Genomic DNA, 20,350 nt, shown 5'->3' with positions numbered 1-20,350 from the left:
CTAATGATTCTGTAGAATGCAGGATATTTTAGTAATGAATTTGTGGCATTATAACAGAACCATCTCTATGTCAAAATTTAAAATGTGACTTGGGGGAAGAAAAAAAAAAGACAAAGGTAAACTATTTAGATGCTTAGGTACCAAACTGTTTGACTCTGATGGGATCCTATCTCAGCTCTGGGAATATTCTTTTACTCAATTATATTCCCATTCCCTAAGTTTACCTTTTGAAAACCAAAATATAATTTAAGTAATAAAATACATAAAATTTTGAAAGGAACAGCATGCTGCCATTCTAGCCTGATAAAAGCTTCCATAAATCAGGCACTCTTAAAAGGCTTACTTTATTTCAAAATTATTGACAGGGCACATACAATTCAGACATTTCAAGAATGCAAAGTGCAAAGCCATCTACTCTATTGTAAAGAGATGCCAGAACACTTATATTAAAACCTACTAAGGTTTTTCAGTTTTTCTTTATGACACATTCATAAACAGGATTAATTGAGGCACTAGGCTATACTGCTTTAATTCTATTTTCACACTGCAAATGTGACTAAGTAGCAAAACTGACTTTATGAGTCACAGCTGAAAAGCAGATTCCTTATTTCAACTCTGGCTTCTATTTTATTCTATCAATAATAAAAACAAAGTTACCAGAGTTTACTCTCCTAATCTGAAGCAGTACAGCCAAGCATTAGCATTTGTCAAATGTTACTCAAGGCCACAAGCGATATTGCCTAAGAAGAATACAATTACTAATTTCAATTCAAGGAGCCCTTATATTCAGAAAGCAACCACTGCTTTTTTTTTTTTTAACACTATATCTGCATTCCAGGTTTTCTCCAAGTAGAAAAAAAGCTAAAATTCTATAAAAGTGCAATATCTACTAAATTTAACTTCAAATAATAAAATGTCATCAGAACTTCATCAGAGCTAACAAAACACTACAAGAATGACATTTAAGAAATGAAACTGCCAGAAATGAGGCTAAAATCATTACATTTTATCCGATTCATTCAAATGAGTAATAAGCTCCAATTTAAAGCATAAATCAATAGCAATTTCTGATTCTATTTTTTAAAAAATCAAATTTCTAATTCTATTTTCCATTAAGCAAACCAAAAGACAAGATAAATACCTCTGTCAATTAAGATAATCCAGTTCAAGGGCTTGAGCATATATAGCAGGTCACCCCTCAAAAGGAAAATAAGGAGTTCCTATAGTGGCGTAGTGGTTAATGAATCTGACTAGGAACCATGAGGTTGCCAGTTCGATTCCTGGCCTCATTCAGTGGGTTAAGGATCCGACACTGCCGTGAGCTGTGGTGTAGGTCACAGACGCTGCTCGGATCTGGCATTGCTGTGGCTCTGGCGTAGGCTGGCAGCAACAGCTCGGATTAGACCCCTAGCCTGGGAACCTCCATATGCCTCATGTGTGGCCCTAAAAAGACAAAAAAAAAAAAAGGAAAATAAGCACAAACAGACATGGTATTTTGTCAGTCATTCTTTGTTTCGCATTTTTTTTGGTTGGTTGGTTGTTTTGTTTGTTTTGTTTTTTGGCTCTTTAGGGCCACAGGTGTGGCATATGGAAGTTCCCAGGCTAAGGGTGGAATCAGAGCTGCAGCTGCCAGTCTACACCACAGCCACAGCCACACAGGATCCGAGCCACATCTGCAAGCTACACAACAGCTCACATCAACATCCGATCCTTAACCCACTGAGGAAGGCCAGGAATCCAACCCCACATCCTCATGGATACTAGTCAGGCTCATTACAGCTGAGCCACAACGGGAACCTCCTCATTAGTCATTGTTTGAATCTCAAGATGCAAAGGGTTGGGTTCAAGCATGATCCCAGAAGTGAGCTCCACGGGGCAAAGAATGACTCCCACGGGAGGACACTGGGCAACACAGACCTCTAGACTTTCGACTTTGAGGACTTATAGAAAATACAGTCAGCAACTTCTGAATCTCTGAAACACTGGCCAGATTATATAAAACTAGCTCAGAAAACCCAAATTCTTCAAAGGAAACGAGGAGACCAGCACCTTTAAAGTTTAAGAACACAAGATTTAGGTGCCAAGTTCCATCACGTCTCATTTCACTGAACAGAGTTAAAGCAAATCTAAAGCATAGCCTATTTTTTACAGAGGATATAAGTCAAAATTGTAAACTACTATACATTTTTAGCATAAATAAGTTCAAGTTTGATAACTAATTGCCAAGCAGCACCAAGTGAAACAGGCTAAGTATATTGATTTTCACACAGAACATGACTTCACTACCTTTTTTCTTTTTAGGGCCACACCTGCGGCACATGGAGGTTCCCAGGCTAGGGGGTCGAATCAGAGCTGTAGCTGCTGGCCTACACCACAGCCACAGTAACTGAGCCTCATCTGCAACTTACACCACAGCTCACCGAAACTAAGGATCCTTAACCCACTCAGCAAGGCCAGAGATTGAATCTGTGTTCTCATGGATGCTAGTCAGATTCCTTAACCACTGAGCCACGAGGGAACTCCCACTACTTTTAATTAAGAAAATACCTTCTTGGGAGTTCCTGTAGTGGCACAGGGGGAACGAAACCATCTAGCATCCATTAGGACTCATTCCTGGCCTCACTCAGTGGGTTTTAAGGATCCAGCGTTGATGTGAGCTTGTCATAAGTCGAAGATGTGGCTCAGATCTGCCATTGTAACCTGGGAACTTGTATATGCAATGGGTATGGCCCTAAAAAGCCAAAAAAAAAAAGAAAAGAAAAGAAAAAGGGAAGAACGGAAAATACCTTCTCTCCAAAGGTTTATTTGTGTACTTTCCTGCCAATAAATTTAACTCTCTTGTTTGATTTCTAGAAATTAGTCAAAGAATAAGCTAGGCACACTAATAGAAAACAAGACATACAGACTGAAATATATGTAATGAAATGAGTCTTTATGAGCCACCAAAAGTCTTCCTGATATACCATGGTTAACATGTTATAAAACTCTTTCAACAAAATCTTAAGCAATGGAAAAGCCATATTAATTATTCTAAGACAGGATCTGGTACCTAACTATTCTAATTCAAGAGCCTGTAGAAAGAAAAGATAAAAGCAAATGAGTGTTTACGAGAAGGTAATGATTCAATATAGGTAGTATATGCAAATATATGTCATTTGATAATCAAAGACAGCATTCAGGAGTGGCCTTTCTTTACTGCCAGGAGAAATGGGCAGCAATCCAGATAATCAGACTAAAGAACGTCCTCAAAGACCTGCTTCCTCTCCTTCTTCCACTCATAATGCAAACCTGACAAAAATATTTTGTTTTGTTTTGTTTTTATCTTTAAAGATACAAATGAATAGAAAGGCAAAATACAGGGTTTTGCTTTGTTTTTGGTTTTTTTTCCCACTTTATTATCATCAAGATGGTGGACTTGGTGAACTGAATGAATTAGCTGGTAAAAATTAACAGATGCCAAGATGTGTTGTCAAGATCAATGATTCTGCTATCACACACATATATTATGATTCCCATTTATACTCACTTAAAATATACTCTAAAGCAACATTGAAATCAGCTACCAAATTAAGACAAAGATTTAAAACTCCTCTTGTCAGAAAACACCACAAGCATTTAAAATTCATTTCCCCAAGGTGGGAAGGACGGACTCGGGGGTTTGGGATTGGCATATGCACACTGAAGTATATGGAATAACTGTCCAACAGGGACCTGCTGTATAGCACAGAGAACTCTACTCAGTATTCTGGGATAATCTATACGGGAAAAGAATCTGAAAGAGAATGGGTATGTGTATATGTATGACTGAGTCACTTTGTTGTACAGCAGAAATTATCACAACCTTGTAAATCAACCAATAAAACTAAATCCAATCCAAAAATAAAAAAATAAAATACATTTCCCTCCTTTATCCATTTCAATGTAAATATAGTTTGTAATAAAGGTCTAAAATGGGAGTTCCTGTCATGGCACAGTGGTTAACAAATCCTACTAGGAACCATGAGGTTGCGGGTTTGGTCCCTGGCCTTGCTCAGCGGGTTAAGGATCCGGCATTGCCTTGAGCTGTGGTGTAGGTCGCAGACGTGGCTCGGATCCAGCGTTGCTGTGGCTCTGGCGTAGGCTGGTGGCTACAGCTCCAATTAGACCCCTACCCTGGGAAACTCCATATGCAGCAGGAGCAGCCCAAGAAATGGCAAAAAAAAAAAAAAAAAGGGTCCAAAATGCCTAAAATCCACATCATGGAATGACTTCCTTATAGGAGCCTTAGTTTAGTGATGACCAAGTACCAACCCCCAGTTTGTGGGTCCCTCAAGGCTATATAAAAGTGACCATTTGTCAGTGAAAAAAAGCAAACCCAGTTTCTTTCTTTTGGAGTAAAATCAAGTGTGATATAGCTTCAAGCTTTGTCACCAAGAAGAGATACTAATTTATTTATAGATTTAGGTAACTAGATTAGCAAAAGGGCACTAAACATTCAGTCATCTATAAGACCATAAAACAACATATCTAAGTATATTACACCTGGTGATCTCTTATGGACACAATTCTAACCGAATCAATCTTTTACAGACAGACACTACAAAGGAAACGTCCACCCAAATTTTTTAATTAATTTTTTAAAACTATCTACACAACTTCAACTACACAAAGTCAACTACTTAAAAAGCAATATTCAGGAGTTTGCTGGTTAACAACCCAGCATTCACTGCAACACTATTTACAGTAGCCAAGACACAGAAGCAACCTAAATGTCCAACGAAAGAGGAATGGATAAAGAAAATGTAGTACATGTATACGATAGAATATTACTCTGCCATAAAAAAAGAATGAAATAATGCCATTTGAAGCAACATGGATAGACCTGGAGCATGTCATACTAAGTGAAGTTAGACAGTGAAAGACAAACATCATATGATATCACTTATATGTGGAATCTAAAAAAAAGGATGCAAATGAATTCATTTGCAGAACAGAAACAGACTCACAGACTTTGAAAAACTTATGGTTACCAAAGGGGAAGGGGGGATGGACTGGAGTTTTGGGACTGGCATGTGCACAATGAGCTATATGGAATGACTGGCCAATATAGGAACATAGATATATAGGTATATGGAATGACTGGACCTGCTGTACAGCACAGGGAACTCTACCCAATATTCTGTGATAATCTATGTGGGAAAAGAATCTGAAAGAGAATGGATGTGTGTACAGGTATGGCTATGTCACTTTGCCGTACAACAGAAATTATCACAACATTGTAAATCAATTATACTTCAATAAAACTTAAAAAAAAAAAAAGAAATAAAGAAAGAAAAAGGAGCCAGTGTTGTCACTGCTATGATTAGGGTCACTTCTGTGGCTCAGGTTCTATCCCTGACTCCGGAAATTCCACATGCCACAGGCACAGCCAAATAAAGTAAATAAATAAAGAGAAACATTCAGATAACAAAAGTTACACCAGCACCATTCCAACAAAACAACTTAAGTTCACATTCACTAAGCTGAGTAGTAACCCAACTGCTTCTGTGGTAACATGAACCAGGCACACACTGTATCTAATTTTCTATTTATATTACATCAACTAAGGTTTTATAATCCAAGAAACCTTGAAAAGTGTGCATGATAAACACATAATGCATAGAAAAAGAAACATTTTGCCTAATGCTAAAAAGAAAACAGCACAATTTACAACATTAATAACAATTTCACATGTAGGGAAATCTTTCTTACTTTGATACATAATGCCTCCCTAAAAGTGATTTAAAAGTTAGAAACCAGGAAGTTAAACCAAAGACATAAAGACTCTTTTGCTATGAATTAAATAATATTATGAATCCTTAAATATGATTTCTCCAAGTGCTACAGCCCAGGCACCTTCTATTAGCTCAAAGATAGACCCACCAGCCATGCCTGTCCTCCTGACGATGACAAAGTCCAGCCAAGCCTCTCCACTTCACATGAGTTTCCTACTCCTCCCAGAATTCTCCACAGGGCCAGGTCAAAAACCCAGCAGCACCTATTCAAACCACCCTAGACACCTAAAGAGCAGGTGAAGGCAGAAAGGATCCCTTATCTCTCATGTGCATATAACTGCCCCATGAGGCTGTCCGCCACCTGGCTCTTGAGGATTTGTGTTCTGCCAGGGAAAGGTAGGTGTCACCTTGAGCACCAGCCTGCAAACAACCAGCCACCTTTCCCAAGCACCTGATGAGGTACAGAAAAGAAATTACAATAACATTAGTACCCCCCCATAAAAATATTGCAGTTCTTATCATACCCCACCTGAGAATCACTAAGGTAACAGCTTGCCTCTCAAAAGTACACACTGACTTTTCTGTTATCAGAAATTTCTAATTGCACCTGAATTACACTTAGGCAATCTAGAAATAATACACTCTAATACACACATGCTCAGAGCACCATCCTCGTTTTTGAGGACTGAACCAACATCTACCCACTGAATAAACTGTCACTGACTCCAACATGAAAGAGGTTGTCTTTTTGCTTGTTAGCCAAGCTAAAAATTCCAGCTGTCAGTAAGACGTTAATGTGTTTTTTTTTTGTTTGGCTGCACCTGCAGCATGTGGAAGTTTCTGGGCCAAATATCAAATCTACACCACAGCAGTAACCAGAGCTACAGCAGTGACACCACCAGATCCTTAACCTGTTCAGCCATCAAGCAACTCCTAAGATGTTAATTTATGAGGCAACATGCATGTAAACTCCTATATATAAATCCAAATGTTTGTAATATAGAAGAATGTGGTAGTAACCACTATTACAAAGCAATGTCTAATTTTTACTATGGCAATGTCTATTAATTATCAAATAACTTACACAAAATGCCAAAAAGTAAAAAAGTAAAACAAAAGCTCCATTTTGCTAAATTTTAAAAAAGACTTCATAACTCTTGAAGTGCCATGTCAAAGGGCCACAAAACAAAAATATTTCACAATGAAATTTAATTCACTAATTTTGAATGAAAGAGAGGAAAGATCAGCCACAGGACTAGCTTTGACAGAGTTGGGTTAGAAATCTGTGCTTAGGGAGTTCCCGTTGTGGCACAGTGGTTAACGAATCCGACTAGGAACCATTAGGTTGCGGGTTCGATCCCTGCCCTTGCTCAGTGGGTTATGGATCCAGCGTTGCCGTAAGCTGTGGTGTAGGTTGCAGACTTGGGCTCAGATCCTGCATTGCTGTGGCTCTGGCGTAGGCCAACAGCTACAGCTCCGATTCAACCCTAGCCTGGGAACCTCCATATGCCGCGGGAGCGACCCAAGAAATGGCAAAAAAAAAAAAAAAAAAAGAAATCTGTGCTTAGGATCACACTACTGAATGGGATTTCTTTAAAACATATGGTTGAAACCAGTTCAATGTCACAACCTAATCGTGTATGAAATACAGACCATCATCGGTAAAAGTGAAATTCAAGATACCTGTTAGAAAGATAAGCCTATACTTACCACATGATTCAGCTATTCTCCTCCCATATATTTATCCAAAAGACAGTATATGTCCATTGTAGCTTTATTTATAATAGTCTCAAATAACCTAAATGTCCACCAACAGGTGAATGCACAGACATTGTGGTAAAGCCATACAATAAAATACTACTCAGCAGTAAAAAATACAAGAACTATACAGTGATAACATGGGTAAATCTCAAAATATGATCAAAGAACTCACATAAGAGTATACATTGTATGATTTCATTTATACACAATTCTAGAAAATAAAAAAATAACCTACAGTGACAAAAAAAATCAGATCAATGGTAGGGGAGAGGGAGGAGGGAAAGACTACCTAGGGGCCAGAGAAACTTAGGGAAAAACTATCTTGATTGTGGTGATAGGCTTCATAACCCATACTTATGTCAAAATTCACCAAATGTATCACTTTAGATATGAACAGTTATTTACGTCAATTATACTTCAATTTTTCAAAAAAAGGGAAAAAACCTCAAGACACCAAAACTAATTCTACAGTTCCTGCCAGTCAGATCTATCTACTCATAAGGTATTATGTTTAACCTACCAACTCACAGCAGGCACTGTGAGAAGTACAAAAGTATCCCTAATTTGGAGTTCCTGTCGTGGCGCAGTGGTTAACAAATCCGACTAGGAACCATGAGGTTGCAGCTTCCATTCCTGGCCTTGCTCAGTGGGTTAAGGATCCAGCATTGCCATGAGCTGCGGTGTAGGTCGCAGACGTGGCTCGGATCCCGTGTTGCTGTGGCTCTGGCGTAGGCTGGCAGCTACAGCTCCGATTCGACCCCTAGCCTGGGAACCTCCATATGCCGAGGGAGCGGCCCAAGAAATGGCAAAAAGACAAAAAAAAAAAAAAAATCCCTAATTTAAGATCACCATTATCACAAATACAAAAAAAAATGAAAATTTAAATAAAAGAGATCAGAACTCATCTTACATCACTATTCCAGGCTGCCTGCTTCAGTGTTACAATGACACCAACTAAAACATAACAGAAGTGAGAGCCCACCGAGTGTGGGGCCCCGAGATTTTTAATTAAATATTTTAATTCAAAAGTTTACCTTCTTGGAGTTTCCGCTGTGGCATGGTGGGTTAAGAATCTGAGAGCAGTGCCTCATGCTGCTGCAGAGGCATGGGTTCAATCCCTGGCACAGTGGGTTAAAGGATCCAGCATTACCACAGCTGCAGCTCAGATTCAATCCCTGGCCCAGGAAATTCCATACGCTGCAGCTACGGCCATTAAAAAAAATAATAATAAAAAAAACAATGAAAAGTTTACCTTCTTTAGGCATACAGATGGCTATTAGGCACATGAAAAGATGCTCAATGTCACTATTAGAGAAATGCAAATCAAAACTATAATGAGGAGTTCCCGTTGTGGCGCAGTGGTTAACGAATCCGACTAGGAACCATGAGGTTGCGGGTTCGGTCCCTGCCCTTGCTCAGTGGGTTAACGATCCGGCGTTGCCGTGAGCTGTGATGTAGGTTGCAGACGCGGCTCGGATCCCGCGTTGCTGTGGCTCTGGCGTAGGCCGGTGGCTACAGCTCCGATTCGACCCCTAGCCTGGGAATCTCCATATGCCGAGGGAGGAGCCCTAGAAAAGGCAAAAAGACAAAAAAGAACTACCACTGATCCAGCAATCTCACTCCCAGGCACATACCCAGAAGAAGCTATCAATTCAAAAAGATACATTCACCCATTTGTTCATTGCAGCCCTATTCAGCAATAGCTAAGACATGGAAACAACATGCAGCAACATGGATACAATTCTCATACTATGTGAAATAAGTCAGAAAGAAAAAGACAAATACCATATGATATCCCTTATATGCAGAATCTAAAATGTGGCACAAATGAACTTATCTACAATACAGAAACAGACTCACAGGCTTAGAGAACAGACTTCTGGTTGCCACAGGAGGAGGAGGAGGAGGGGGATGGACAGGTAGTTTGGGGTTAGTAGATGCAAACAATTACATTTAGAATGGATAAGCAATGAGGTCCTATATAGCACAGGGAACTATATCCAATCCAATCTTCTGGGAAAGACCATGATGGAAGATAATATATAAGAGTGTGTGTGTGTGTGTGTGTGTGTGTGTGTGTGTGTGTATAACTTTGCTATATGGCAGAAATTAGCACAATATTGTAAATCAATTTCAATAAAAAATAAATGTAAAACAATTTTCTTAAAGTTTACCTTCTTTGATCCAGAATCCCTCATTTCTAGAAAACATAAATACAAAAATACAAAAGCCTTATGTTTTAATTTCAATCTTATTACAAAAAAATGCAGAAAAATTAAATCAATGACACAGGCATGGAACAGCATATTACATGAGCTATCTATTATATGGTATTTTTCAATGGGAAAAATAGTTGCAAAAGTATTAATCAAAATAGGGCACACAGAGTATGATCAACAGGTTGAAAATAATACACTCCTGGAGGAGAAAAAAAAAGGGCCAGTAAGAAAAAAAACTGCACTGGGTGTTATTCGGGTCACTGCTGTAGCACAAGTTCCATCCCTGACCCAGGAAATTCCACATGCCACAGGTGTAGCCAAAAAAAAACCCCAAAAAACAAAAAAAAGAAAAAATTGCATAATGTTAACATTTGAGGACAACGGTGCTTAATTTGTAGTCCCTGGACCAATAGTATCAGCATCATCTGGGAACTTTTCAGAAATATAAGTTTTCCCACCCACTCTGAATTGGACAATTCCAAGGATGGGACCCAGCAATCCACTCTAACAAACACTCCAGGTAATTAAGATCACACTAAAGTCTGGGAACCACTGTTTAAAGGACAGACATAAGGGTGACTGTTTTGTCTTTTTTATAATGTATATTTTTCCCAATTATCTTACTACTATATAATCTAATCTTTTTCATTAAAGTATTTTCCTAAAACATACACTGTACACTGTAGGCCTACAGTTAAAAAGCTATTACACTATAAAGCATTTCTGAAGGTCTGAATTGTATCCCTAAAAATCCAGTGATTCTTGGAATCATCAAATCTTCTAAGACTGAAACAAGATACTAAATTATATATCTATAATTATATACACATATAATATATAGATATTAACATGCAGGTCAAGGCGCTGGGAAAACTGCACAGTACTAGAAAACCAACAAAACCAGGTTCTTCTAACACACACACACAAACTGGGTAAGGGATTTTTATGGGTCACATCTGCAAAAGATTGTTTTCCCCTAAAGCTGAATTTTTAGGCTTGTGTGTAATTTACTAGAACTGCACTGCAGGAATCAGATGTTCTGAAGCTGTAAATGCTTACTCATATAGGTTCCTGCTTAACCAAAATAAGTACTGGTATGTTATATTTGTCACCAAAACCTAGGCAGAGAAGACAAATTCAGAACACTGGGAGTTGCCAAAGCTTTAACTTTTAGCTTGAAGACCATAAAACTGTTCCACGTTCCTTCCATCTCATCATCTCACTCAAACAGAGGCCACAGGAAATAAAAGGCAAACCACAGGTTCCCAATTGTCACTGGAGCTAGTTAAAAGATTACAGAACTGTCTACACTTTAAATACAAATTAAAGAGCAACAAAGACTACTAACTTAGGAATAGAATAACTACTGATTAACTACTGATTAGCAAAATACCAAAGCTGAAGTCAAAGACAAATGGCTACACATTTTAACATTTGTTTTTATTTCAGTTTTTTAACATCTATCTTTTAAATAACAGGAATATAGATTCCCATACATCCCATTACATAAAATTCACTTTAAACTTTCTATTCCTTGAAAAGTCAGTTATGAGAGTAAATACAAGTTATTCAAAAAACAAGGTGATACAGCGCTCACCTGCAATAAATACTTTTTCTTTTAAATTAACTGGTTACATAAGCTTCATGACCACACACACTGAATTTTTCACTACTAAACCCCCAGCATCTAGCCCCCTGGCACAAAGAGGGTGCACAAATGTGTGAGGCGATGGATTCGTTATTGAAAGCTTCTGAAACCCTAAAGCACAAATCTAGGTTTCTGTGACTGACTACTGCTGTTAATAAATTCAGTATAAGTTACTGCCCCTTTCTGGACATTACCGTTAAAACTTCTGTAAGGAAAGCTTAACATTTCTACCATACTTTTGCATCCCTGCAGGAATCAGTGAAATACATTTAAAGTGGTGGCTATCCAGTTTTTAAGTTACACACTTTGAAAAAGGGACTCTGAAAACTTTTGGTATTATAAAAATAAGTTCCAAAATCTCACCTCAAGAACAAGATACAGTTGCATGCCAAGCCCCCATTATTATCAGATCCACTTTTCTGATTTAACCTTGAACATTTTCTTGTACTCTAACAAGGCAGGTTTTCCTCTCCTCTTTTTACTTGTTGAAAATACACCTGATCGGTAACACCACTCACAAGGCCTCGCCAGCCCCTACTTCTTTTGTATATAAACACACTCTGATCACACACTCCATCAGCTGTTTGGTAGCTCCGCCCCTCCTCCTTTTCCGGGTAGTAACAGAGCAGCCAATGAGCTGTGAGGAGCTGTGCCTGCGGCCTTTTGCCTGCATACGCTTTTCCAAAACAAGCAGCTCTAGCCTTCAGCAGGGGCCACTGGTTCACAGATAAAAGGATCACCAGGCTGTGCAACAGGGTGAGACGAGTAACCCCCATCAACAAGGAAACCCGTGTAATCTGAGCTGTTTGTTCCTCCACCCAGGAGAACTTAAACCGATATTCCTTTAGGGCAAATCACGCTTTAAGGTCACCAGAGTCCCAGTTCTCAGACAATCTAAATAATCGGGCAGGTTTGAGATAGAAACCTCAAAGCTTGCCAGGCTGGGAACAGCACAGGGTCACCAATCTACCTGACTTTGCAAACAAACAGCAACACTATTCAAAACCACCATTCCACAGGATTTGGGCTCACTGCAAGTTTTTTGACTGGGACACATTCCTACAGGGCCCAAAAGTCATGTACATCAGTTTCTAGGCTCCTGGAGAGGTTTGCACAACCCTCAGCAAAGGATCAGAAGAGAAACAATGAATGAGTCAGAGTTTCAGAACATAATCGCCCAGATTATTAAACGCATTGGTGCAAAACACTCACTCCCTCCATAACTTGGAAGTCAGCTTTCCTCCTACCAACCCGTCACAAAAGAAATATCACCGACTCCAAACAACCAGGGACAGCGTCTCGGAAAGAACCTACGAGGTAGTGGAAGGCAGTGGCCAATTAGTTACACATCCTCTTCTCTCCCTACCCCCACACCGCTACTTTCCTACTATATAGGTTCCCTGCCAGGCTGTAAATCGTGGTGGCATAATTACGCTCAGGAGACATCCAAAAATGGGCTGAAACAAGACTGCAACGAAACCGGCTATCAGCCTCCATACCAACGAAATCACCAAGGGGCACTGGGGGGGTAAAAAGCAAGTACATTCCTTCAGACCTTTCCCACTTCCTCTCCACCATCTTTCATTTTCAACCCTCGGCGCTTTCACACAATTGTGTTCATTTTAGTAGTGCGTTGGGAATTTTTCCCTAAATTTTGTGCTAAATATACCTTGCTCAAAAATCGTAGTCTCCATTTGTGCCTACTAATGTGAATTCAGCACAGAAAGGAGGCCACAAAATCTCTCAGCCCCACAACACACAGGCACACACAAAAGGAAATACAAAAAATTTAACTTAGACCAGAAAATAACAGACTCGAAACAAAGATAACCTCTGGCTTCTAAATCCTGAGACTGTGGTCCTCTTATCTCAGACATCTACGATTTTAAAGCGCCTCTGCTTTCTTTTGTCAGAAAGGAGGAAGGTGGGGAAAGAACAGAAGGCCAATGCATCTTTGCCTTTCTTCATCTTCTACTAAAAATAAGCTATGAAATAAGCCACTTAGGGGAAGAAAAAAAAGAAAGACACCCTGCTGTTCTTTGTCTGTTTTCCTCTCCCTCTCCACCCCCCACACCCCGACTCCTAAATACGGTAATCATTCTAGATGCCACAACTACTAAATGAACAAAAGGCACTGTAAGGAAAAGGCATCAGGTCAAGTTAGGCCTCACCCTTTATCCTCAGTTTTCTAAAAAATATAGAAGTATATAATTTGAGAATCTGACATTGATCAAAGACAGCTGGAATTCTCTCTCCCCCAACCCATCCCAATTTAACATTAGGTAGAAATTTGCATTAGGTGTGACAGTCTCAATTCAAGATAAAAATAACTCAGGTTCTGCCACCATGTCATTTCCTAGTTTCTAAACAAAAATAAAACCTGAAACTGCTTTGTGTAAAAGGTACACACAGCCATAGTTACAAGTTTTCCTGCCACTGTATTTAAGGCCAACATTACTGGTATCATTCACACATTTACAAAACTCAATCACAGCCCAAGGGTCAATTTCACTTGTGCCTAGACATACATTTGGTACAAAATATATACTTTATTACATGCTCCTCTCTCTAATCCCCACTCCAACCTCTCCAAAATTCTAAACTTCAAACCACAAAACTTGCAAGTTCATCTACTGTTTGTAATTTCTAATCAAGTTTTCCCGAGTGAGGAGAAAAACACCTTGTTCCTGAAAAGATTATGCGGGGGGGGAAAATCACTTGCCCAGGCAACTTCCCTCCCATCCCCCACTTCCAAATCAAATGCAAAAACTACTTTTTTAAAACTTCAGCGAATTCCTTAACAGAATACTTAACAATAATCATTGATCTCTGCAATGAGGCAAAACGTCCAATCAAAACAGTAACAATAAAAGGAAGAAAGAAGGAATTCACCTGAAGAATCTAGCCAAACAACTTGAGTTATATAAACAAAACCCTGCAACAGGGGGAAATGGTGGGGGGATGGGGTGAGGGAGAAACAGAAGCAGGAGACAGACTTTTCAACTGCGTTTCTCACACTACCACTCCCCACCCGGATTCCCCTCTCCCCAGAGATTAGCTGTTCACAACACTGGGCTCATTTCCTCTCTCCCCCCCACCCTCTAAATTACCCCTCAAAAAAATGTCTCGATTTGTCCCAAGAACCTTCGCGAATTTCTCTAGCTGGTCATGAAATAATCAGTCTGGACTCCAACCAAAACCACTGCCTGAAGGACTCTTATCAGTTAGAGCTGTCCCACTGCTACCTTCAGAGTACATAAAGTTGGGGGGTGGGGGGTCGGAAAATAAAGGGTGTCATTTGGCAAGATCAGGATAATTATTCCCCAAGAACCTTATTCTCAAACAGGGAGTTTGCTTAAATGGCTAGCACAGGGGCTATTTAGTCAGGGAGATCCTCTTTCTCTCTCCCTCCCCACAGCTGTCATAGCCACAATATGGAGGGTGGCTGGCTGGAGGGCCTGGGGGTCCTCACCAAATACAACTATGGGTGGGATAGGCATTGTCGGTGGGGTTCTTCCAGGGACAAGGAAGCTTAACAGGGGTCTCGGATTGAAAACACTCAGAGCTCTTTATTACAAGAGGGGGCACTGAGTAGAATACTCTCTTCCTAATATAGAAAGGAATTAGGGATAAAGGAGGTCACTTGAGTTACCCCAGTTCAAGAAGCATTGTGAGTGGAGGGAATGGAGGCATCTCAAGAACAGGAGAAAGGCTTCACTCTCGGGAATTTCTATATCGAGTCCCTAAATCCAGAGCGAGCAGAGAGGAAAAAGAACGTGGGCTCTGTAGTGGAGAGAGGTGGCTGGTCCTGCCAAAAAAAAAAAAGAAAAGAAAAGAAAGAAAGAAAAAAAAAGCCGTTTTGGGAGTCCAAACGTCGTGGAGAAAAGTCACGGGCACTGGGGGTGCAGAAAGAGCGTGGAACAACGCACATTTCGGGGTGCTGCAGATAAAGGGGGAGCCGAGAAGGCTCTCAGCTCCTGGGAGGTGCCAAGGAGCCTCCGTAGGCACTGGGGGGAGGGAGACGAAAGAAGGAGACTCGGACAGTGGCCTGGAGTGCCCCTGGGCCCCTGTTTAGGTTTCAAGGGGGTGCCGTGGGCATCCCCATACTACCCCCCACATACAGCCCGAATCCCCCCTCCTCGAAGGATACAGCTTGACCACGTCTGTGTCCATCCGCCTCTTGCCCGGACTAGGGGATGACATGGTGTCGCCGCTGCCTCCCCGTCGCCTGCGCCGCCGCCGCCTCTCTCCTTTCCTCGGCCCGTCTGTCACGGGCCCTGGGCCCCGGCTCTGAGGAGCCCGCGGTCGCGCCGGCTCCTCGGTGGAGGTGGCAACACCCCCGCGGTCTTGTCCGGTCCCGTCAGCCGCCGCCGCCGCCCCCCGCACGGGGGAACACCGGGCACTGTCCGGCCGAGTGGGGGTGGGGACCCCGCGGCGCCCGGCTCAGGCTGCCCTTCTCCGGCTGTGGGTTCCGCCTCGGCCCAGCCCCGGCGCGCCTCTGTGCCGCGCGACTCTCCCTCCTTCCTGCTCTAGCTCGCTCGCCTGCTTGCCTGCTCGCCCGCTCACCCTCTCGCCGGCTCCCTAGCAGCCTCCACGACAAGCGGACGATTCCTGCTCAGTCGGCCTCTCTACCCCAGCCTCGCTCTGGGCGCCGTGACGTCACCTCTGTGACGTCATCGGAGGGGCGGGTCCGGCTGGCAAAAGGGGTGGGGTGCCGCCGCCGCCGCGGCGTGAACTTTTCTCGAGGGATTCTGGGAGATGTAGTTCCACTTTCTCCTCTCCGCCCAGCTCTCCGCCCCCTCCCCCAACTCCCCCACACACTTAATCGCTCAACTGCCAGTGTCGTTATCATCATAAACGATAATGGTTAAATAATGGCACTATTATTACATCCATGTATTTTAGGGTAATGACCCTCCTTCCCACGTACACTGTTAAAAATTCTGTTTATTTGATTTGAGGAGACCAAGGTGGCAATTAACCCAGTCACCAAAATCTGGAAATTCCTACACAAGCATTTCCCTGCACTCTGCTCCCTCCTTGGAGGGAGAGAATTTGTTTGCATGGATTGTAGACTAGAGCAAGGCATCTCTGAGCTTGCAAATCAGTTTGCTATGCTCCTGTGTATAGGGTCACCTTTTCAAGGATTAGAGTTGAGGCGGCCAGGCCGCAAGGCCAGAAATAATTTAGTACTAACATCCTTATTCAGTATGAGGTGACTTCACAAAATGAATGACTGATAGAAGCAGAAATATCCCAAACATGCTCTTCTTCAGGGCAAATTGTTCTGCCCTCCAAACTCCTATATCAACCCCATATACTTCATCATTCAGTAAGTATTTATTGAGCACCTATTGTAGTCATCACCCTGCTGGACATGAGGATATGGTGAACTAAGAAATACTTTAAATTTACACGGCACTCCCAATATGGTCTAGATTTAGAGTGTCAGCATCACCTGGGAACTTGTTAGAAATGCAGGCTAGGGCTCCACCACAGACCTACTGAATTAGAATTCGCAATTTAACAAGGTCCCCAGGTGATTCCTTTGTGTAGTAAAGTTTGAGATACACCGCTCTACAAATCTCTCCAAAAGAAGTGATGTGGAACCCAGAAGTCAACCCGCCAGAGGAGGCAGGAAAAAGTGTTCTAGGCAGCTCTTGTATTTATATCGCATTTTCACTGCCACCTGTTTTCAAAATTTTTATCTATTCCCTTGTTCCCATGAATACACTTGAATTTTGTCAAACCATGTGCTGTGAGTTGGGTCCCCTTATGTAAGAGCTATACACACACACAAACCTGGAGCCAAACTTGGCTCCCCACTCTCCTTCACCTGAGTATCTCCCACTCTTGTGATTCCCAAGCTTTGGTGTACTTCTGAATCACCTGGGGAGCTTGTTAAGCTCACAAATGTTCAGGCCCCACCCTGGAAATTCTGATTCAGAGGGTCTAGGGTGGGGCTTGGATGTCTAAGTCTTTAACAAGCTCCCCAGATGATTCTGATGCAGGCCAAAGTTTGAGAACCGCTCCTGGTAGATTCCGCCATAGGCCTCAGCACTTGCCAAGCACCTGCCTGACCCCTCTAGGTGGGTCCTGCGCTTCCATAACCTCCTCTGCAAATAAGGAGGTTTCTTCCCCACCTGAGAGCAAGGTGGTAAGCTCAGAGAACCCACAGATATTTTTTCCAGAACAGAAAAAACTGATCAGGGATGGGATACTTGAGTAAAAAGGGCATAGAGGGATCTAGAAATTTTCCCTGCTGCTTTAATTCTCACAGATGTTATGCTGCTGTGATCTAAGCACTAAGCAAAAATTATTAGCGAAGTATTTATTTAGAGAGACTTGTTCTGGACTACCCTGGAGAAGGTAGGGCTGCTCTAGCCAGGAATGCAATGGCAGTTAGCCTCTGAGCAGTTGTCAAAAAGGAATCAGCCTTCCTAGTAAGTATCTTAACTCTGAGTTACTTAGGACAAACCTGCCCCTCCCCAGCTCTTAATTATGCCTCAGTTAATTGCTTACATCCTCCCCAAGCATCAGTTTTCTCATCTGTAAAATGTGGTTCATAATGCCCTACCCACTTGAGTGGGTTGATGGAATAGATGGAAAAGATGAATGCGAAAGCCCCTTGTAAACTAAAAATTGCTTTTCATAAAGGCGATGTGAAGTGTTATTGTAAGGTGTGATAGGATACTAGCAGGGATGTTAATATCAATCCTCCACTTGCCCCACTCCCTATGCACTGTGTGGCAGTTAAGAAGAACATTCACTTTTTTGGAGAGGGGGTTTAAGATGTCTTAGTGTTACTCTTTGTGGTGAAGTTATATTTACATTTTTACACCTTTCTCTCTGGGTATCTTGCCATCTGCTCCTTCATAAATCTACCTCCCCTTATTCTGACTTCCTCCCCAAGCCCTCCTCTTTCCAGAGCCTCAGAGGACTCCTGATCATGCCCTATGACCAGGTAGGTTCAAAAGGTGGCTCCAAAGTGGTGCCAAATGACAGCCCTGGTTTGATTTATTTTTGGCTTAACGAACCTGGAGCTCCTCTTGAGCAGAGTAAGTTTGCACTCACCTTTCCTCCCAGTGTTTCAGCCACTCAGAATGTCAATAATTTACTCTAAAACAACACCAGGGCCTGGGAGTGTCTGTTTATATGTGTGCACACACGGCTGTACACTGGAATGAGCCATGTTCTTCCTTATCAGGGACAACCAGGGACGCTGTGAGGGCACAGCTGTCCAACCCTGCCTGACTCGCTGGTGTTGCAATCTGGGAAGTGTATTCAGGCCTGTTTATCTCTCCCCACGGCCGGGCCAAGCTTGACCAGTGGAGCCTCTGATCTCAGGAATAGCTCCTCAAAGGCAAGAAAATAAGTTTGCGGAGAACATAATGCTTTGAACAAGGCGCTACGAGGGAGTGAGATGAAACCCATTGGAAGAGCCCCGCTCAGAAGCTGCTCTCACCCTGAAGGTCCCTATTAACCCAATGGCTCCAAAACTAAAGCCAATTTATCACTGTCCCTGATAAATGTGAAAGTCCCCCAAATAAGGCCGCCTGATTCTGTTGGATCATTTCTATTGAGAAAGAGGTTCACTTCCATCTGGCACTCTTGGTATCTGAGATCACAAGCCCAGACCCCTTGAGAGGGCAATAATATCAGCAGTTTCCTTGCTGCCAGGAAATAAAAGCTTAAAACTCATTTCAAGTCGTCTCCATGTGACTGTATTACAATCTGTCCCCACAGAAGCAGACACTGGGGCTCAGGAAGAGCCTGCAGCAGCAAGGACGGGCAGATTGAGAGACTGCTATCATCCCCACGGGGTTTTTTGCTTGATACCCCTGGCAGCAGGCACCCTGGGCGAACCCCAACCCCAAGACCAGCGTGATTCAATGAGAGCTTGGAACTTGGAGACAGAGGACATCCTCTAGGCCCAGGTCTGCTACCTGTTATTAATTTATTTATTCATTACTTTTCTTGTTTTTTAATTAAAGCAGAGTTGCTTTACAATGTTGTGCCAGCCACCTGTTATTGACAGAACTTAAGCAAGTACCCTAACCTTCATGTTCCAGTTACTCATCTGTAAAATGCGATAACAGAACATGCATCCATCCAACGCTTGCCCAGACCAAATAGAAGAAGAGATGTTTCAACCTCTAAAGGGCTAGTCGTGGATAAGATATTATCATATCTCCCTTACACACAGACACACACACTCTCTCTCTCTCTTTCTCTTTCTCTCTCTAATGCCAAGGCTCAAGACAAGAGCGAGGCTGGAAATTATTCACCCCTGCATCCAGGGAGCGCTCATCCTGGCCAGATCCTCTGAAACCCTTGTTTGCCAGTTATGGCTTCCTGCATGTTTACTCTGCTGCTTCCTCATCCCCCTGATCTGGAAACGCTAGAGGTCCCAGATTCAGTCCCCAGGCCTCTGTTCTTCTTTTCTACATGTAATCCAGTCTCAGAGCTTTAACTGCCATCTATGTTCTGACTCCCTAACATACCGTTCTAATAGGGACCTGACTCCTGAACTCCAGACACATAGCTGCCTATTCAACATCTTCTGGTGTCCCGAATAAACTCCTGAGACCCTCCCCAGCTCTTCCACACATAATTTTCCCCATCTCAGTAAATGGCCAAATGAAGTTGAAATATATGAAATGGACTTTTAAGATTAAGAACCGTCAAATATTGGCAACTTCATTCTCTTCAACCAAATACATCCTTCCAACTGCTCGGGCCAAAGGCCTTGGACTTTACAATCCCTGACCCCTCACTTTAATATGGTACCTTGAATACATTAGGAAATCCTCTTGGCTCTGCTAATCAAATATATCCAGAATCTTTTCCCCACCACTTCTACTAAGCCAGCGTCATTACTGCAGTCGCTTCCCAACAGGCCTCCTGTCTTTAAACTCTGAAATCACTCAGAAACCAGCGATCCTTTTTTTTTTTTTTTTTTTTTTTTA

At 42.0% G+C, this 20,350-nt stretch overlaps 1 protein-coding gene across 2 annotated transcripts in view; it reads right to left on the bottom strand.

The window, feature by feature from the left end:
- UBE2H (ubiquitin conjugating enzyme E2 H) overlaps nucleotides 1-16,052 on the bottom strand; it is a 115,180-nt gene extending 99,128 nt beyond the window's left edge. Inside the window, exon 1 of one of the 2 annotated variants that reach the window (XM_047763723.1) lies at nucleotides 15,532-16,052. In XM_047763723.1, the coding sequence (XP_047619679.1) occupies nucleotides 15,532-15,584 (53 nt within the window). In that variant the 5' untranslated portion in view covers nucleotides 15,585-16,052. The remainder of the gene's footprint in view (nucleotides 1-15,531) is intronic. The other variant, XM_047763722.1, reaches the window with a different exon arrangement.
- Between the last annotated feature and the right edge of the window lie 4,298 nt (nucleotides 16,053-20,350).

The sequence above is a fragment of the Phacochoerus africanus genome, chromosome 16 (genome assembly GCF_016906955.1).
Source record: "Phacochoerus africanus isolate WHEZ1 chromosome 16, ROS_Pafr_v1, whole genome shotgun sequence".
In the NCBI taxonomy this organism is placed as follows: domain Eukaryota; kingdom Metazoa; phylum Chordata; class Mammalia; order Artiodactyla; family Suidae; genus Phacochoerus; species Phacochoerus africanus.
The sequence above is the reverse complement of the archived record's forward strand: the minus strand, read 5'-3'. Positions and strand labels throughout refer to the sequence as shown.